Below are 16,959 nucleotides of genomic sequence, written 5' to 3'. Positions count from 1 at the left end.
TCCATCTACAGTTTATGTTTGGCACAAAAGGGATCTCATGATCAAGGGGTTTAATGATGATATATATATTTTTTTATTTAAAAAGACAAGCTTATGTCTGAAGATCCCTCTAAAGTGCCCCCAAAAAATTATAAATCCGCATGAGAAGTGTTTTCACCTCCTTTCCATCTCTAAGGTATCTGTGCCATGGCAGAGCTGGCAGCACTGGCAAGCTGAAATCCGTAACCTTGTTGGGCACCTCTATTCTGGAGAACTGGCACCACATCACTCTGAATCCCAGCAATTCAGGTAGGAAGTCCATTTCTCCACTGTGTGCTTGGATGTGAGCCATTTTTAAATGCAATACGGGGACGAGGACCATGGGTCTTGTTCCCCTGTGTAGATTCCTTAGCTGAATGTGCTCCTCAAAATGCAAACACGCAGTACGGACTGGACCTTTATTGCATAAGCCAAACCTGAAGTCAGTGCATTCTAGGCTTAGAAATTGCACACGCAACTTTAAATTAAGAGTCTGGGGAAGCCTTAATTATTTGGCAGATTTACTGGGGCAGCACAAGCCATGTCAGGCTGCTGGCTGGACGTGCACGGCGTCACCTGCGGTGGGGGGAATGCACCTCGCTGCTGGTGCGGCATCACAGGCATGTGCTCAGTGCAGGGCTTTGGGCTCCCACCCTGTAAAACAGTTGCTGCGTGGTTTGTTCTGGGGACTCACCTCTTTGCCCTGGTTGGTTTGTTCTTATGGTCAAAATTCAAAATCAAAGTGGAGCTCAGCCAAAGTGCCAAGATTTCCTGGTTACAGGTTGAAACCAAGAAAAGAGCCCATGGTTTGTATGGTTTCAACCTAAAATCATAAATCATCTCTTATTCACCTAAAATTTGTTCCAAATTTATTCAAAACTTGGCCCGGATTTGCCTGAAACTTGGCCCAGGATTGCTTGAAAATGAGCCCAGCTTCAGAGAGAGGTTCATGAACCTCGACAAACCTGGCCTGAGCCTTGAGTTTGTAATGAAACCCAAAACCAGGGCAGTTTCACCTGGTTTGGGTTTGGCTATAGACATTTCTCATGGCTCTAGTATTTATGATGATTACAGTAACAACACATTTATACCGAGCTGCAAGTGTACACACAACATTGCAAAGTGAAGAAGCCCAGACACCTTTCCAACCTGTCCGAGCTACTGGCTGAATAATGTGCTGCTCTACAGCTAGTCAAACCCAGTCCCACGTGGGCTGCTTAAAAAAAAATAATTTCTCCTGGGTTGTCGCAGACAAAAAAAAAAAAAAAGAAAAAAAGAAAAAAATCACCCTGAAGCACCTCACATAGGAATGATAGGAATAAAGAATCGACCTCCAAAGAAAACTAAGCAGTAGCCCTGGTTTCCTGGCTGGTTCATCCAGCAGCCTCAGAGACAAGCCAGGGAAGCTGGCAGAGCCCAGGTCCTGCTCACCAGCAGTGGTGCTTTTGATTATCTCCACGCAGCCTGCTGACCTGGATATCCACCCAAACCCTTCTTTTTCCAGCAGAAATCTACCGGGCACTGTCACTGTCACTTTTTAATTTTTTTTAACTAGTGCTGCTGCACTAACAGTGGCAGCATCCTCTGGGGGTACGCAGGGCCATCCCCTTGGCATTGCGGAGCATGGGGAGCAGCCGCGGCTCCATATGGGACACATTTTAGTGCCGAGGGGCAGTTCTGACGCCTGCCGGGGCTGTCACAGCTGATGAACCCGTGTGGCTCCTTGTCCTCCTCTCCAGGGACACCTCAGTACTTGAGGGCTGCTCCTGGCAGAACGGCCATCGCCTATGGGCCCTCCTAAACCAAAACATCTGGTTCTCAGTTCCTGCCCTGTACAACGAGGATGACAAACACATCCCGACCTCACAAGGGTGTAGGGAGGCTCAGCACGCGTGTCTGCAAGGCGCTCACATCCCACAGCCCTGGCAGCCATAGAGAAGCTCATAAACAAACAACCCTGCAGATGTGAGAGCCAAGCTGGGGCGAGAGCTGGGCCCGCGCTGCCGCCGTGTGCGAGGGAAGGCTCCAGCCCAGCTGGTGGAAGGAGAAAAAGCCCTTCCCGGGTATTTAGCAAAGGTTTAGCACAGCATGACTTTAGCCTGGAAGCACTGAGAGAGTTAACTGTCTAGACTCTTCAGAAAGACACACGTACATTTTTACATACAGATATGAGCGTGTCTAAGCAGGTTGAGGACACAGCTGTGTGCCAACAGGCAGCATGGGCACCCACCATGTGTGGGCTCTGTTACAAAGAGAAAGGAGAGCCTAAAATACAAACCCAAACATTTTGGTGACCCCTCTGGCCTCAAGGTTCCTCTGCTAAACTCAAGGGGAAGCTCGTAACTGAGGAGTTGGCTTGGGCGTGATATTCCTCAAAAGCATTTGTTATGAGGGCGTGAAGTATTGGACAAGTTTTAAGGCCAGCAGAAATAGGTCGTTGGAATTTGTCAGAGCTGAAGTCATTGGCATCTCCAAGGTTTTTGCTGCAACAAAAAGGAAAAGGGTCTCATCTTCAGGTGAACCAAAGCACACAGCCCATGCCACAGGGGCCAGGCGTTGTCCTCAAAGTCTCTTTGGAGGCACCAAGGACCCTGGTGAAGCGTGTGCCGAATACCACCGCAGAACCCGGCCACGGAGCACCTCTGCCTTCCCCGCACCAGCAGTGCCTCTGCCTGCTCCGAGGGCAGCGCTGGCGTAGGGTGGCCGGTGCCTGCGTGGGGACCTGCCAGGGGTGGCCCAGGAGGAGCACAAGGCACCGGGGCTGGCGCAGGAGCAGCATCTGCGAGTGAAGCAGAAGCCACGTGCATTGGGGCATTTTCGGCTACTGAGTGGCTGCGGCATTCTCCCCCCTCCCCTTTTCTCTCCCTCTTGCTACCGCTGCAACCTCTGCAATCATTTGCATTTTCATTAAATGACTGCATATTGGCCCCCCGTTACAGCTCTGCTTGCCCAGTGGTTTGCACAGCGCCCAGCCCCAGCGTGACCCTGCAGGTGACCGTGACGGCCCAGCCCCGGCTGCCACAGAGCCCCCCCGCACAGACCGCAGCCGCAGGAGCCCGCGCGGGGCTGTACAGGTTTCTGCAGGCATCCAACGTGCTCCAGCCACAGGCAACAACTAGGAGCTCTGGGATTTTCTGAACACAGCAGTTTTAGCCGAGCGTTACCCGGCCAAGGTGTGATAATACAAGGGCTTACTGTGGGCGAACACTGCGGCAGGACACTGCCAACCTGGGTGTGCTGGATTAACCTGCTACACATCACACCCCCGCCTTCGCTGCTGGCCGCTCCTGCCAGCGTGAAGCCAACCAAAGCAGAAAAGCTCCACGACTCGCTCCAGGGAAGTAGCCAAGATCCTGGGTCCAGACGGCCCAGCTTTGGGAAGCTGGTGTGTCCCGTTAGCCCCTGTCCTACCTGGCACGGGGCAGCTGGGGGGCACCGAGAGGGGGACGCAGCTCCTGCGGCTCCATGGGCAGCCCCGGCCTCGTCAGCTGCTGCACTTTGGCTTCCCCTCCATAACTGAAAACACAGGATTTTGTTGTCACAGCAGCGGGGCAAAAAGAAGAGCAGCCATCTCCTGCTCCTCTGCCGCCTACTCAAGCCGCACAGCGCCACGCGAGCCGTCAGCCTCGCTCCTTTTGGCAGAGGCCATCAGACCCGCAAGAGGACTGCGAGGCTTTAACAGCTCAAGCACAGCATCAGTTTAAAAGGGGAATCCTACAAATCCCTCCACAGCAAGCGGTGAGAAGGCTTTTGCAAGGTCAGCGCTGCCACCGCCGCGGGCTTGATGCCTCGTACCGCACTTACCTGTCGTGGTGCTGCTGGCAGAGCCCGGCACTGCCCGAACGTGGTCCCGGGAAGGCGCAGGCAGTTCCTCGGCAGCAGCCATGGCATCTTGCCCTCCAAACAACCCAGGCCTCTCCATGCTGAGAAGTCTTGACCGGATTAGCTCTTCCAAAGCACAGAGCTGAAGCTGAATCACGGCACAGAATATTTACCTTAGAGAAAACCTGAGTGTGAACCTGTGGGACCTGCCATAAAAAAGCAAACACTTTGGGTCCTTTCAAAGGCGGCTTAGAAGGGAGACTGTGGAAACAGTCATGTTCTGCCAAAGTACACGTCAGCTGTCAAGTTTACAAGATACTGTTACAACACACAACAAGAGAATGACTCGGTATGTACAGTAACAAGCCATCTTTGTTAAACTGAACAAAAAATTGTATTTATTACCCATGCATGCACCCATGCCGAGTCACAACCACAATCAAAATGGAGGAAAGCCACACTTATTTCAAATAATTAAAGAATTTGCCATTTCCACGAATTTGAAAAATATCCTTTAATTGCTAAAGGATCCACATCCAGATAGACCTCCGCTTCAGTCCCTCTGGTGCTTAAGCGTCATTCTGCGATCCCACCGTCAAATCAAATACAGGAAATTATTTCAAATCACACTGCAGGTTACAAACCACTTTTTAATTGCAGGTCTCGCGCAATACTATTATGGAACCTGTTTCACTGAGACTAAGGAAACTGCAGAAATTCAAACTGATGTAAAGAATTGTATACATAGAGCAACTAAAACTGACAGGAAAAAATTATACCAGTTAAAGGGCACTGCTGCAAAGAGGCAGATGCATAACTGCACAAGAAAATGGATTTTTATGTGCAGATCAGTACAGCAAGACTGGGCTTTCCATTTTTAATCACTAAAGGAGATGCTGTCAGATGTCTTGTTTCTGCAGCGTAACAAAGGTGATTTTGCAGAACTCTGCAGGCAGCACTGGTGCTGATGGAAAACAATCAAGGAACTTTTGGTGTGATAAAGTGTTGTACAGCAGCTTAAATACTAAACCAACTCCACTGGGCAGAGTCCTGACTGGTCTTTCTGAAATCGTTCCTCTCAGTTGCTCTCAGTGTTTAAGGGCTGGAGAGAAAATTCTCAAACTGTACACTGAACTACAGAACATACAATCTTGCACACTGCCACTGGCACTGAAAATCACTCCCAATCTGCTGAAATAGGAGTGCCACTTACAACTGTGAAGTTCTGATTATATTTCACCATAGTTACGCAACATGTGGAAAAAATACACTGTTCAACATTTTGGCACACTAATAAATAAAATCCAGACACGGTCTATTAAAAAATATCAAAGTAACCTTGTGCACAAGCTCCTTTTTATATAGTTATATTTGTTAAGCAGAAGAAATCAAAGAGAGCTGAAATCTAATTACAGAAAAGAATACAATTTGGAGTGAATTATTACAGTACATTTCCCTTCAAGAGCTACGACAGCTCAATATATGTTCCCTCTCCCAGCTCCAGTGTTGTCCAACCAGCAGTTTCAGCAACACCACTTGCTCCATTTCTTCTTCCAGATTTTAAAGCATCACAGCCAAGCACAATGTTCTGCCGCTGCTAAAAGATACACCACGGCACTTGCGTATACAAGAACACCCGCACCATCGAATAATTAGTTTGATATTAAAACCCAGCTACACACAACTTGCGATGGCCTTTGGTATTGGACTATCCCTTTGTTCTCAGTCTTAGATTACTTGACAACAGCTGTTGAAGTGGGGGTAAAAGAATGGAATATCTTAAGTCAAGGCAGTTTTGGCAAACAAGACTTTTCCAATTAATTGTGTTTTCTGTATAATGATTTAACATCCACTTCTGCACGTTCTGGCTATCAAAGTTACTTATTGACAGGATTATTCAGGTCACGTCATTGGAAATGTTGCAATTTGCTTTCTGAAGCCACCCAATTGACAGAGATCCGCTGATGTTTAGATCTGTGAAGGTTCCTGAATTTCTTCTGTTCTTCCTTTCCACGAAGAATGAACAAACGGCATGGTTCGAAGAGAAATAACCTGCGCACACAGATACACAACCAACCCTACCGACAATGCCTGAAACATAAGAATGTAGCTTATCACACTCTTAGCAAGAACACAAGGCCACAGAATAAACTAAAAAAAAAACTGCTTTATTGTGACATTTATGACATTGAACCCTTGTTGATATGAATGACCATGGGTACTTTTGACACGTTACATAATGTCATGGTGTAGGATGGCACTGATTGTCATCTGACTTTTGAGAATGTTTAATGGTCCCTACTGACCTCAGTGCATTTTGGTAAGTCACAGAAACTTTATCATCAGGTTTGTGTATACAGTTAACAAGTAGTTGGTCTTATAAGCACCATTACAAACCCTCACATTAAGGGTATTATTAATCTAGTTTACAAATGCTTCATTGATAAAAATAGCATGATTACAGTATACACACACTTAATTTACATGTAATGTATTATAGGCATAACTGAGATAAACTACTGAGCTAACTTTGGTTGATTGAAGTATTTAGACTGAATAATGGCAATTTTGGCTTCTAAGTTGTGTAAATATTACAGTGCATTTATAAATCTAGGTTGAAAATTTACTAGCACCAAATGGATATCATAAATGGCTGACCTAGTAAGTTGTAGTTGGAGAAGCGAAGTTTAAGAATTACAAAAATAGAGCTGTCCATCAGTTGAAAGCACATTCTTGTACCTCTGCTGAAATGATGACGTGTCTCAGCATCAGTGGCCAACTTCCAATGATAAAAGTCCCAGTTTTCAAGATTCAACATATCAAGGTAGCTCAGCTACACTTAAAAGCCTGAGAAAGTGGTTGTTTTGAGCTAGGGTATTCATCCTGTACCTTGTTTATGTAATAGTATAATAGTGCTCATTCATACAAATGTACTCATGTAAGATTGTACCTATGATATGGAGAATCTGATTGGGAGGAGTATTCAGTCCTACCTATCTATCTTTGGTTTAATTATTTGGTCTTTGGTTGATGAATTAATGAAGCAATATCTGAATTTTCATTTTCAGGTTATCTCCCAGCTCACCACTGAGGTAGTCTTTGTCATGTTTCTCTTCAAGCTGGTTAAGTTCCTTCTTTTTATAGAGTGGAATACTACTGATTTGTAATGAATAGTTTCCAGGCACTGGCTTCTTCTTTGTGAAATGAAGGTAACTTATTCCGTCCTTCTTATTGATTCTAAAGAAACCGTCTTCATTTCCGGAGTCAATTAAATATCGGTTATGGTTTGTCAGTGTTGTGAGGGCAGGAAGCAGTTCCAGGATGCGATCTTTGTTACTGAGATCCGAGATGTTGATGGAGAAGACTGCTGCTTTCTCAATATCCCAGCTGGCGAGACTTATTGGCGGCTCCAGCTCTTGCTGATCCTGCACAAGAACAAATGATGTTAGTTGGCTTTCTCAGACGTGTATGTATTTCTTACCCAGCTCATTCATTATTAATTAATTTTTAAAAGAAGGTTCTGTAATATCATCTGTCACATCCACTATTATGGGCCTAGGACTTGTCGGGATAAAGTACGGTCCTTGTCACTATCTCTGCGCGGGTAACGGAAACCTGAAACATGGACTGTCAGTTTCTGCGTGCGGGTGCCGCTGCCTGACAAACACAGCCTCCCTGTGCTTGGAGTCTGCATCAGTCTCCCTCCAAGGACAGCAGCAAAGGCATACTCCTCCTCTCTGTCAGGGGGACCAGAAGCTAACATGACCAGCGTGCAGAAGAGAGCAGGGTCTGTAGGGGAGGCACATCATTAAGGTGGGAGTTTTCTGCTTCACAAGATTTGCTTTGTTCAGGTGTGGCGCCAAGGTGGGCTGTGGGCGCAGCGGGGTGCTGGGAAAGCAGCATCGCCCCTCACCTCTGAGTGATGGTAACTGGGCTCCCCTGAGTCCCCTGCGCATGAGTCATGCTGCATTGGCTGCGTTTGGAAAGCAAGGGAAGCTCTACATCACCCCTGAGGCAAATTCAGCACTAATCACAGGAGAGTACTGATACACATGGAAGGAACACAGTTTATGACCCCACTCTGCCCTAAATCAAATGTCCACGCTCTTCTGGGCAAAAGCACTCTCCTGTCTTCCCACATTAGCAGAGCACCTAATGGAAACGGCCAACAGGCTCCCAAATCCCCTGCACTTTTGCATGGAAAAGCAAGCTCTTCGCACACGAGCAGAGAGTACAGGTGACATTTAGCTCAGGGTAGTGATGGCACAGCAACATTTTACGAGTGCGCAGAGTCTCTTTGTTATATTTAAAATGGACGTACTTTCAGCTGAATGACAAATACTTGCGCAGCGCAGAGACCTGCCATGGCCTGCTGCTTCTCTGGCCAGCTCAGGGCAGATCCCTTCACCTGTAACATCACTGTCACCTTAAACTGGATGAAGAAGTGAGAAGTCAAACGACTGTGGACTTGGTGACACGTCTACAAGCTGTTCACAGTTGGCTGAAGTCTGTATATAATTCATGGGAACAATAAGGCTTAAATCCAGTGACCCGTGCTGGACGGTGGATTGGGTGAGCACACTGGGCAATTCTAACTTTGTATTACAAGAAGCTGAAATAAGCCAACGTGGGACCCCCCAGGTAATGCAAGGAGTTTGCATGTTGTGCAGGAGAGACTACAGTAACATTACACATTACAAGATCATGCTTCTACTACAACTTCTGCACTCATACCGGGAGGTGTGGTGCTGGAAGCCCATCAGAAGGACAAACAGAATTACAGCCACCTCCATCCCATCGTATCTCACTGCTGTAATCAATTCAGAACAAACCCCAGCAGGCGGAGTTTGGTGAAGGATTTGAAGTTTTTTGAGAAACATTTGCTAATGCCCAAGGGTGAGTGAAAAGTGATGCCCACCCTTTGCATAAAGACAACACTTGTCACACAGCAGACTAGTTTTCATCTAAATATAAGTGCTGAAACCACGAATTAGTATTTGGTAAAAAAAAAAAAAAAGCCAATGACAACAGCTAGGAAGAAGTGGCGTTGTGTGAGCATCTCAATAGATAAGCATTTCACTGACACAATTACCCCACTCAGAGGCAAACGGAAACGTGCCTCTGTCCCCAGAGACTTCCTCGCAATGACAAATGAAGTTCTGTCTCCTGTTCTGCTGCCTCAGCTAGTGGCAAGCACTGCGCGCAGCCTCGCTGGTAGCCTCGGCCCCAGGATGGCAACCTGGGGGACTGACTGCAAGGGTCTGGACAAGCCCCAGGGAGGGCTGCAGCCCTGGTCTCCCTCCAGGTGAGGTGTTTGTGTCCAGAGCTCTGCGTTTGCTTTGGAGAGGGCTCCAGTCCCAGAAACAAAACATGGTGCTGCTTGGCAGGGTCTCGTCCACCCTGACCGACGTGTCTTGCCTTTCTGGCCCCAGGGTCACCCAAATGTTTTACATACCTGTACATGTATGTAAATACATCCTCTGACATCAAAAGCCTACTTTGCTGGTGAGCAGACTGCTCCCTAGATAGCTGGATGGGCATTTCTTTTAGTGTTTGATGCCACACGGGTATGAGGTATGCAGGGGCTTCAGAGGGTGACCTTTGCCTAATGACAGTGAACATCATCAGGAAGCCCACACACAGACTGCTGACACTCAGACCAGCTCTTGGTCTACTTGGTTTGGGGCGTACATTTTTCCTGTGAGCTTGTCTCTTGGCACACATCCTTCTGAGACCAGCTTTCTCAAGGCAACCACAAACTCCTTCTGCCAAAAAGGGTCAATTACCTCGGCTTTATTTGCAGTTTCATTAGTGCTTCTGCGCTTCCTTCCTCTCTTGGGATAGCCATTGATTTTACATTCATAACAAGCTTCTGGAGAGAGGGAGTTGTCGTCTACTTCTCCACTGAGTGAAAGCTCTTGTCCTTGACCTTTGCCTAGCCCCACTCCAGATACACAGTGTCTGAGGAAGGAAGGAATTCAAAATTAATGCCAGTGAGACACAGTTCCTATCAAAAGCTGAATTTGGGGGACTGTGAATACAAATAATGAAGCAATTCTGTTGCACTTATTTCCTAGGAAAAATTTCTGCTGAGGTCAACAGGCAAAATTCTCATTGAATCACAATGCAGCTACCTCTGATTTCAAGAGCCTGGCTCCACGAGGCTTTGCCTAAGAGGGACCTGCCAATATTTAGCAGTTTTAGAAACACAGGCTTAAGCTCTGAGAAGTTGTTAGTAATTTCTGTTATCCAACCTGGAACACATTAAAAAAGACCAATTTTCAGCAACTGCTGAAAAATCTGAAAAGTTAGGTCTTTCATAATGTATCCCAAAGCTTTTAGGCACTTTGAAAATTCAAGCCACAGTCTTTTTGCCTTCCATTTGAGTTGCTTGGTCCTACATGAACCACAGCCCTAATGCTTCCACTGGGGCAAGTGAACATTGGTTTGCCTGATAAAGCAGACATTTATTCGAAAACCGATTCATTTGGAACTCAGAAGAATATGGAACATACAACAGCATACAGAATTGTTATTCCAGCCAGTGGGTGAAGCCACTTGTATAATTTGTCTTTGGAGATGGTAGAGGGTGTTATTTATCCTTTTTTTTTTTTTTTTTTTTTTTTTTTAAAGGAGGCAAATGGCACATCACAAGTCACAGTGAGGGGTGTGAGCTCCCAAGTGGCAGGCTCAGAGAACATGGCTAGCTGCTAGGGTGTGCAGGAGAGAGGTGAAAGCGGTAGCTTGAAAGAGATGGCTGAACCTGGTAGCCCTGACCAAACTTCATCAAGCATTAAACCCATGTTGCTCCCTTCCCTTGGCTACCTTTCCCCTTCCCTCATCTCCAAAGTCAGCAGGCGCATCCAACTCTTGTGCACCTCCACTATTCCTCTTTCATTGGTGACCATCCCCCCGGTTCTGCTGCTTCACACTACAGAGAAAGGAGCGGATTATGTCCCCTTTATGTCTGTTAGTTTAAAATGAGAATCCCTTACCCTTGTCCTATTCTGAAGTAACCAGGTGGACATCCACAGACATAGCCACCTTCAGTATTTGAACAACCATAACTGCATGGGGCTTGTGCAGAACCGCATTCATTGATATCTTGGCAACCTCCACTAAACTGTTCATACTGAAATCCGGTAGGGCACATACATTTATAGCTTCCCAAAGTATTGTGGCAAGATGCTCCTCCACAAATGTGCGCACTGAGACATTCATTTTCATCTGGAAAAGAAGTAGAACATACCACGTTAATTTTTACTCTCAGGTATAGTCCAGCCTACCCTTTCAGAAAGGTCATGCTTCGCTGCTGCTAAACATGCTGCCACATCAGAGGGACAGATACGAAGAACAGGGCTTGGCCCCACTCTTGGCTTGGGCACCGGTCACTAGGAGATATCTACAACCATACAACAGAGCCCCATCTGGGCTACTCTACAGAAGATGTTTCATGCCACGTCAGCTCATGCTCTGGAGAGCAAAGAAGCAGAGAAGGCAATTTTTCTTTTGTTCCAAAAACAACTGAGAAGAATAAAACTTTGCACAGCCAACAATCTGGTCCAGTAATCCCGTGTTCATAATGCTACTCAACATTAACGCAACAAGAGTAGGGAATCAAGCTCTGACACCTTTTCCAGGCACTGATAATTCCTCCCCTACACATTCACATTTAAATATGAGGTACAGGTAAGGTACAGGAACAAGTAGTAAAGTAAAAATAAAAGCAGCTGTAGATACAAAAGAAAGCCACATTCTGAGCCAGCCCTTTTCCAAACTTCCCAAGTGAGGCACTGTAGGAGTTCGGGGTCAGTTCAGGCTTACTTACTGTAAATGGGTAGTTTTTTTAATGTAGCTGCTCTGCATTTTTTTGTCTGATGTGGCAAATTGCTTTGAAAAGTTCCGAATGCTATTGTTCCCCATTTTCTGTGATAAAGCAACTGCATATGTGCATTGCGTGTGTGTGCCCATGTGTAGGAAATGCCATCTGGACACTGTATGGATAAAATGCAAAGCACAGAGCAGCATCTCTGACCTAAGCATCCAGGTTACAGGAGAATAAGTACTAATTCACAGCATTATTGTCTTTTTCCAAACAATGTGGCTGTTTGTTCTTTGTTTAAAAGCAATGTCTTTGCTTCTTGCAGCCTGATTTACAGCATGGTGCACTACAGAATTGGCTGGGCAGGGGATGCAGTCACACACAGAAGACATGGGAGGAACCAAAGCATTCTTCAGTGATTATCTAAATATGTGTTGCAGCAACATCAAAAGTCCCTGAACGCTTCATTAAATAAGCTAAAAAAGACACAAACTGTTTGCAGAGTTGGGGCTGCCAAGGAATATGAAGGAATTGTCACGGAAAAACCTATTACATGGATTCTTCCCCTGTGGTACGCCCAGGAGATCTAGATAAGTATCTTAAGCATATACAGTTACAGATGTTACAAGCTGAACATGTGGATACCACAAAGTATTAAAACCTGGGGCTGAATTCTGTGTTACCAAAGCCTGCAGGAGTTTTGCCATTAACTTAGAGCAACGTTTCAGTATTTGTCATACCTAACACTGCAATTACGTAAACATCATAAATGCATGTCTGGGCCACAGAAAATTACTGAACCAAGATGACATATGCTCACTTCGCCTTGCTCCACAGCAGCAAGAGTGTGGACACTAGTGAGCTTAGTTTCTATACTTCGGGTGATTGCTGGAAGAAAAATTATGAAGAAAAATGAAAAAAACCAGTTACAAGAGCTTCGGATTCTGTGTGAGCTGTGCTGTCAGGCACCAGCCTTGCTTTCCTGTGCTCTGCAACACACAGCTCTGTCACGCTCAGCTTCAGCAGGAAAGAGAGATGCCATGAGGACGGAGGAAGCCAAGCCTCCTTCCCTGCATTTCTGGGTTTCTGCCTGGACTACCCCATGTCCAAGAAGGTGTAAGTGCTAGGATATTCCCTAGTGGAGTTTCTGGTGATCAGTATCTGTGGTGTCAAGGTTGAATCCTTTCTTTCAGTTGGGGAATTATCAGTGACTGTGGATTTTGAAACTGATTTTCCCTGTATCAAATTGATACAGTAGTCAATGGGCTCACATGCTGGAGTAACAGTGTACACCTGGTTTGGAAATACACTTCGTTAAAAGCTATCACCCAGAAAGACTTGGAAACAGCCAAGATGTTTCATAAAACTGAGTGCTGCACTTTTTCAGATTCTACAATGTCATCCGGCAGCCAGACATGAAGTGCTGTTTGTTTGGGGTTTTGTTTTGGTTTTTATTTTACCTTACTGCAGATTAAATTCTAATGTACCCCTAACCTCGGCTACTTTAATTAATATTCAAACCCACCGTATAGTTGCCCTCCCTCCTTGTTCTCTTGCATATTACAGGCATAGAGTACTGGAGCACAAGCAAGTAAATGTCACAGCAAGGACCACATAAAATGTCAGGAGGTTCAGTAAGCATAATTAAAAGCAAAGACCTCCCTAGAGCACCACAATGATAACAAGCAAAGGCATTTTTATGTCTCTGAAAGCAAAGAAAGTCAAACAAAGAGTTATGTTCTCATAACTTTGTTCTCAAAGAGGTCATCAAACACATCTCCGGTATCCACACAAGACTAGCTTGTATGAAGCCCATTAAATGTGACTAAAAATGCATGTAACTGTCACTAGAGGAAAAAATATTCATGTTTCTCTTTGAATATGCTATGTGCTACACTGCTGAAACGTACGCAGACCTTTCCCATGACTTCTGCAGAGGACCCAGTCCTGTCTGCTCGAGTCATATCCAGCATCAATGCTTTGTACATGCAGCCCCATCTACGAGGGCTCAGAGACATGGGATAGAACTAAAGTTTAAATAGGGAAGAAATAAGCATTTTTGTTCACCAGTGTATTTACTTAACATAAATAAAGAGCACTTGCATTTGTTATTTGTAACTAGAATTATCCTGTAAGTCCTTGTTATAATCTGTATACCAAAGCTGCAAGGAAGCATCTTTAGACAGACAGCAGCAGCTCTGCTGAGATATGACAAATGGTTAATTCTGTACAGCAGCCTTCCTGTAGATACTGTAAGAATGATAAAAGCACAGATCAAGTAGGATTTTAATATAATTTTTATATGCTTTGGGCCAGAAATTTAATTTACAATTTAACAATCCAAACTTGTAGTCCTGAGTCTGCCAGGTTCAACCCACCATCAGTTCTCAGAGAGGACCTGTGTCTGAGCAGCGACTGTGGCACGGCTGAGTAATGCTTCCTTTGTTCAGACTACAAAATACACGAGTAACACAAAGTTCCCTCAAAGTCAATACAACTTCTAGCACCCTCAGTGATAATTTTGTGCTTGAACACTTGTCAAACCAGGACACAGGCTACTGGGCGCTTCATATCTGCTCCACCTTTCACAGGAGCACACATTTGTAATGAAACTCCACTGAACTTACTGTAGTCGGAAGAAGAAAATACAGCAAACTGCACCATTGCCCCTCACTTCTTGCTGCTAACAAAGGTAACACACATTTTAATGTATGCATTTTAAAAAGTGACTTACCAACACATTGGTTCCATTGGTAATGCTGGAGATATCCTTGTGGGCAGCTACACCTGTATCCTCCAATTATATTTTGGCAGCCATGCTGACACCGGTGGTTTCCATCACATTCATCAACATCTAAAAAGGTGACATACACTCTTGAGTTTTGGAAGAGCAGCTCAAATTATGCTGTATTTGAAAAGTATGTTACAAATAGTCATATATATTAATATATCATATAGAGAGAAGCATATTTCAGGATCTCCCAAAAACCTGACCAGTGCTGGCAGACTACTTCATGCCTTTCAGGTTTGGATTTCTGGCTCCACAGCAAGTAACTTTGGACTGAAAACCACTGAAAGCTCAAATTCAGCCACAGTTTTCAGAGTTTTTGCATTCTGCCATGGAGCAGACAACAGAAAGCCATTTGTATATGGGACCCCCAAGGCTTTCCTAAGGCTCCCAGCTCTACAGCAGAAAGTCCCTTGCTTTTACCCAAGCATACAACCCAGGAATCCCAGAATACCTCTTTTCAAAGCAAACCAAACTGTATCCCAGAAGGCGGCTCTAGAGGCTCTAGGGACCCAGAGGAATGAAGTCTGAAGCCCTTGAACTCTCTCTTTAGCAGGTCACCTTGAAGATGCAAGACTTCCTGTCCTTGCTGAGTCCCTCAGAAATCCACACAGGATTCAACAGAAGTCTGCTGAACTTACAATGCTTAAATTAAAACATTCCAGGCTAATCTGACATCTTCTCAGAAAACGTCTGTCCAGCCCTTTAGCATCCCGCAATACATCTGTTTATTCAGGTCCATGGAGAGAAATACAGCCTTGTTGCTAAACTTCCATACTCTGCTCTCGTTTGATCTACACATGCTTACTCCATCGGTTTCAGTGCTTACTCCATAGGTCCCTCCCTGGATGACAGTATGGCTGACAGAAGATGAAGGAAAGCAAGAGAAGGCCGCGTTAAACGTACTGGGTGTTGTACCTACCTTCACAGCTAAGCCCAGTTTGATCCAGTGAGAATCCACGTTGACACTCACAAACAAAACTTCCTGGTGTATTCTGGCAAATGCCCTTTGCCCCACATAAATTGATTTCAGTGGCACACTCATTATTATCTGAAGGAAACCAAAGCCTGAGTGTTATTTTTTATTCCTTGTTGTGAAGATGATCATTTAGCAACGCTAACAATGAACAGTTTGTGACAAGAGGTAAAGAAACATCACTAACGTAGCTGTCTTACCGCCCTCTCCATTCTTCACTTTGCACGACAGGAGAGCTGACATCACCTCCTTTCTAATTCGAAAATACTAACAACAGCTACGGGAAGGGAAACTCCTTTTCTTCACCAAGAATATGGAGTTTGATGTCCTAGTCTTCAAACACCCCCAAATTCACACCAATACCACAGGATTACCAGACTGCCACAAGCAATATCCAGCTTGCAGAGAAGAAAGAGTGTTTTGCATTAAGTGGTTTTCTTTAACATTTTCAGAGACATAATGTGTATGCATTATAGGACAACTGCAGAAATGTACGTTTCATGCTTATTGTTTCAAGAAGCCTTGCCATAATCTCTAATGTGGGTCCTGCAATGAGCTACAAGAACAGAAATGTAACATTTTTTTGCTCACTGGGTAAGAAAGGGTAAGGCAAGAATTATAATCTGGTGCTTTTATAGTCTGGTTCTTGCAAGTGCAAAATTCGAAGACAGATTATGAAAACAAGGGAATGTAGGAGGGAGGACCTCTTTGCATCTTCTGTACTGGTACGACTGGGATCAGAACCTGGCCTATGCTTCCATTTGGTTTCTCAGGAACCTGATTTCACCTACTTGCTACTTTTCTTCTGCAATAAGCGTCAGTAACAAATCCCAAATCCACATCTATATTCCCACATCACTTACCAATGCAGGCTGTATGGTGCTGAGTGAATCCAGGAGGACATTTACAAGTGAAACCCCCAATAGTGTTGACGCAAAGGAACTGGCAGTTATGCTGCTTTGTTGCACATTCATCAAGATCTAAAAAAACCCAAGAAAAGGTCTTTCAGTTATGTTCCCTGTGTAGGATCTGACAGTTCAGCTGGACTTAGAAGTGACTGCAAATAAATAATGTATCAAATAAAACCTTTTGAATCTATGTCTCATTCTCCACGCTGGCTTCCTGCTCCTGTCACACAAAGCCCATGTGTAATGAATGGGCCTTTGGAGCTACACTTGTGTCCATGCTGATGCTGGATTACAGACACCACTCTCTCTGTCTGCAAGGCACTGTTGCATAATAAATGCCTGTTCTTACCACAGCCAATAAACAGAGAGTCACCATCTTCATGAGAAGTAGTGGCAGACTGCAAAATGGTATTGCACTGAAGCAGGCTGTTACTCCAATGACAAAGTCCACTGCTATTTCCCATGCCAAGTTTGGAACTGCTGCTCTAACTTGTGCAGTTTCACCAAGATACATAAATAAATGAAATTATAATGAACACTTCAAAGTCTCTCCTGCACTGCTGTCCGATATTCAGTGTATGGTGTGCTTCCCTCCCTTCTCCGGGTGAAAATGACCTGACCTAAC

General features: G+C 45.1%; 1 protein-coding gene across 3 annotated transcripts in view; it reads right to left on the bottom strand.

The window, feature by feature from the left end:
- Nucleotides 1-5,986: 5,986 nt before the first annotated feature.
- FBN1 (fibrillin 1) overlaps nt 5,987-16,959 on the bottom strand; it is a 157,632-nt gene continuing 146,659 nt past the window's right edge. For 2 of the 3 annotated variants that reach the window (XM_037395159.1, XM_037395160.1), the window contains exons 61-66: nt 16,290-16,406; nt 15,373-15,501; nt 14,397-14,516; nt 10,836-11,067; nt 9,627-9,801; nt 5,987-7,265 (exon numbers count right to left, since the gene is read on the bottom strand). In XM_037395159.1, the coding sequence (XP_037251056.1) occupies nt 6,876-7,265; nt 9,627-9,801; nt 10,836-11,067; nt 14,397-14,516; nt 15,373-15,501; nt 16,290-16,406 (1,163 nt within the window). In that variant the 3' untranslated portion in view covers nt 5,987-6,875. Of the gene's footprint in view, nt 7,266-9,626; nt 9,802-10,835; nt 11,068-14,396; nt 14,517-15,372; nt 15,502-16,289; nt 16,407-16,959 lie in introns of those variants that run through there. The other variant, XR_005105389.1, reaches the window with a different exon arrangement.

Source organism: Falco rusticolus, chromosome 7, assembly GCF_015220075.1.
Source record: "Falco rusticolus isolate bFalRus1 chromosome 7, bFalRus1.pri, whole genome shotgun sequence".
NCBI classification, from domain to species: domain Eukaryota; kingdom Metazoa; phylum Chordata; class Aves; order Falconiformes; family Falconidae; genus Falco; species Falco rusticolus.
The sequence above is the reverse complement of the archived record's forward strand: the minus strand, read 5'-3'. Positions and strand labels throughout refer to the sequence as shown.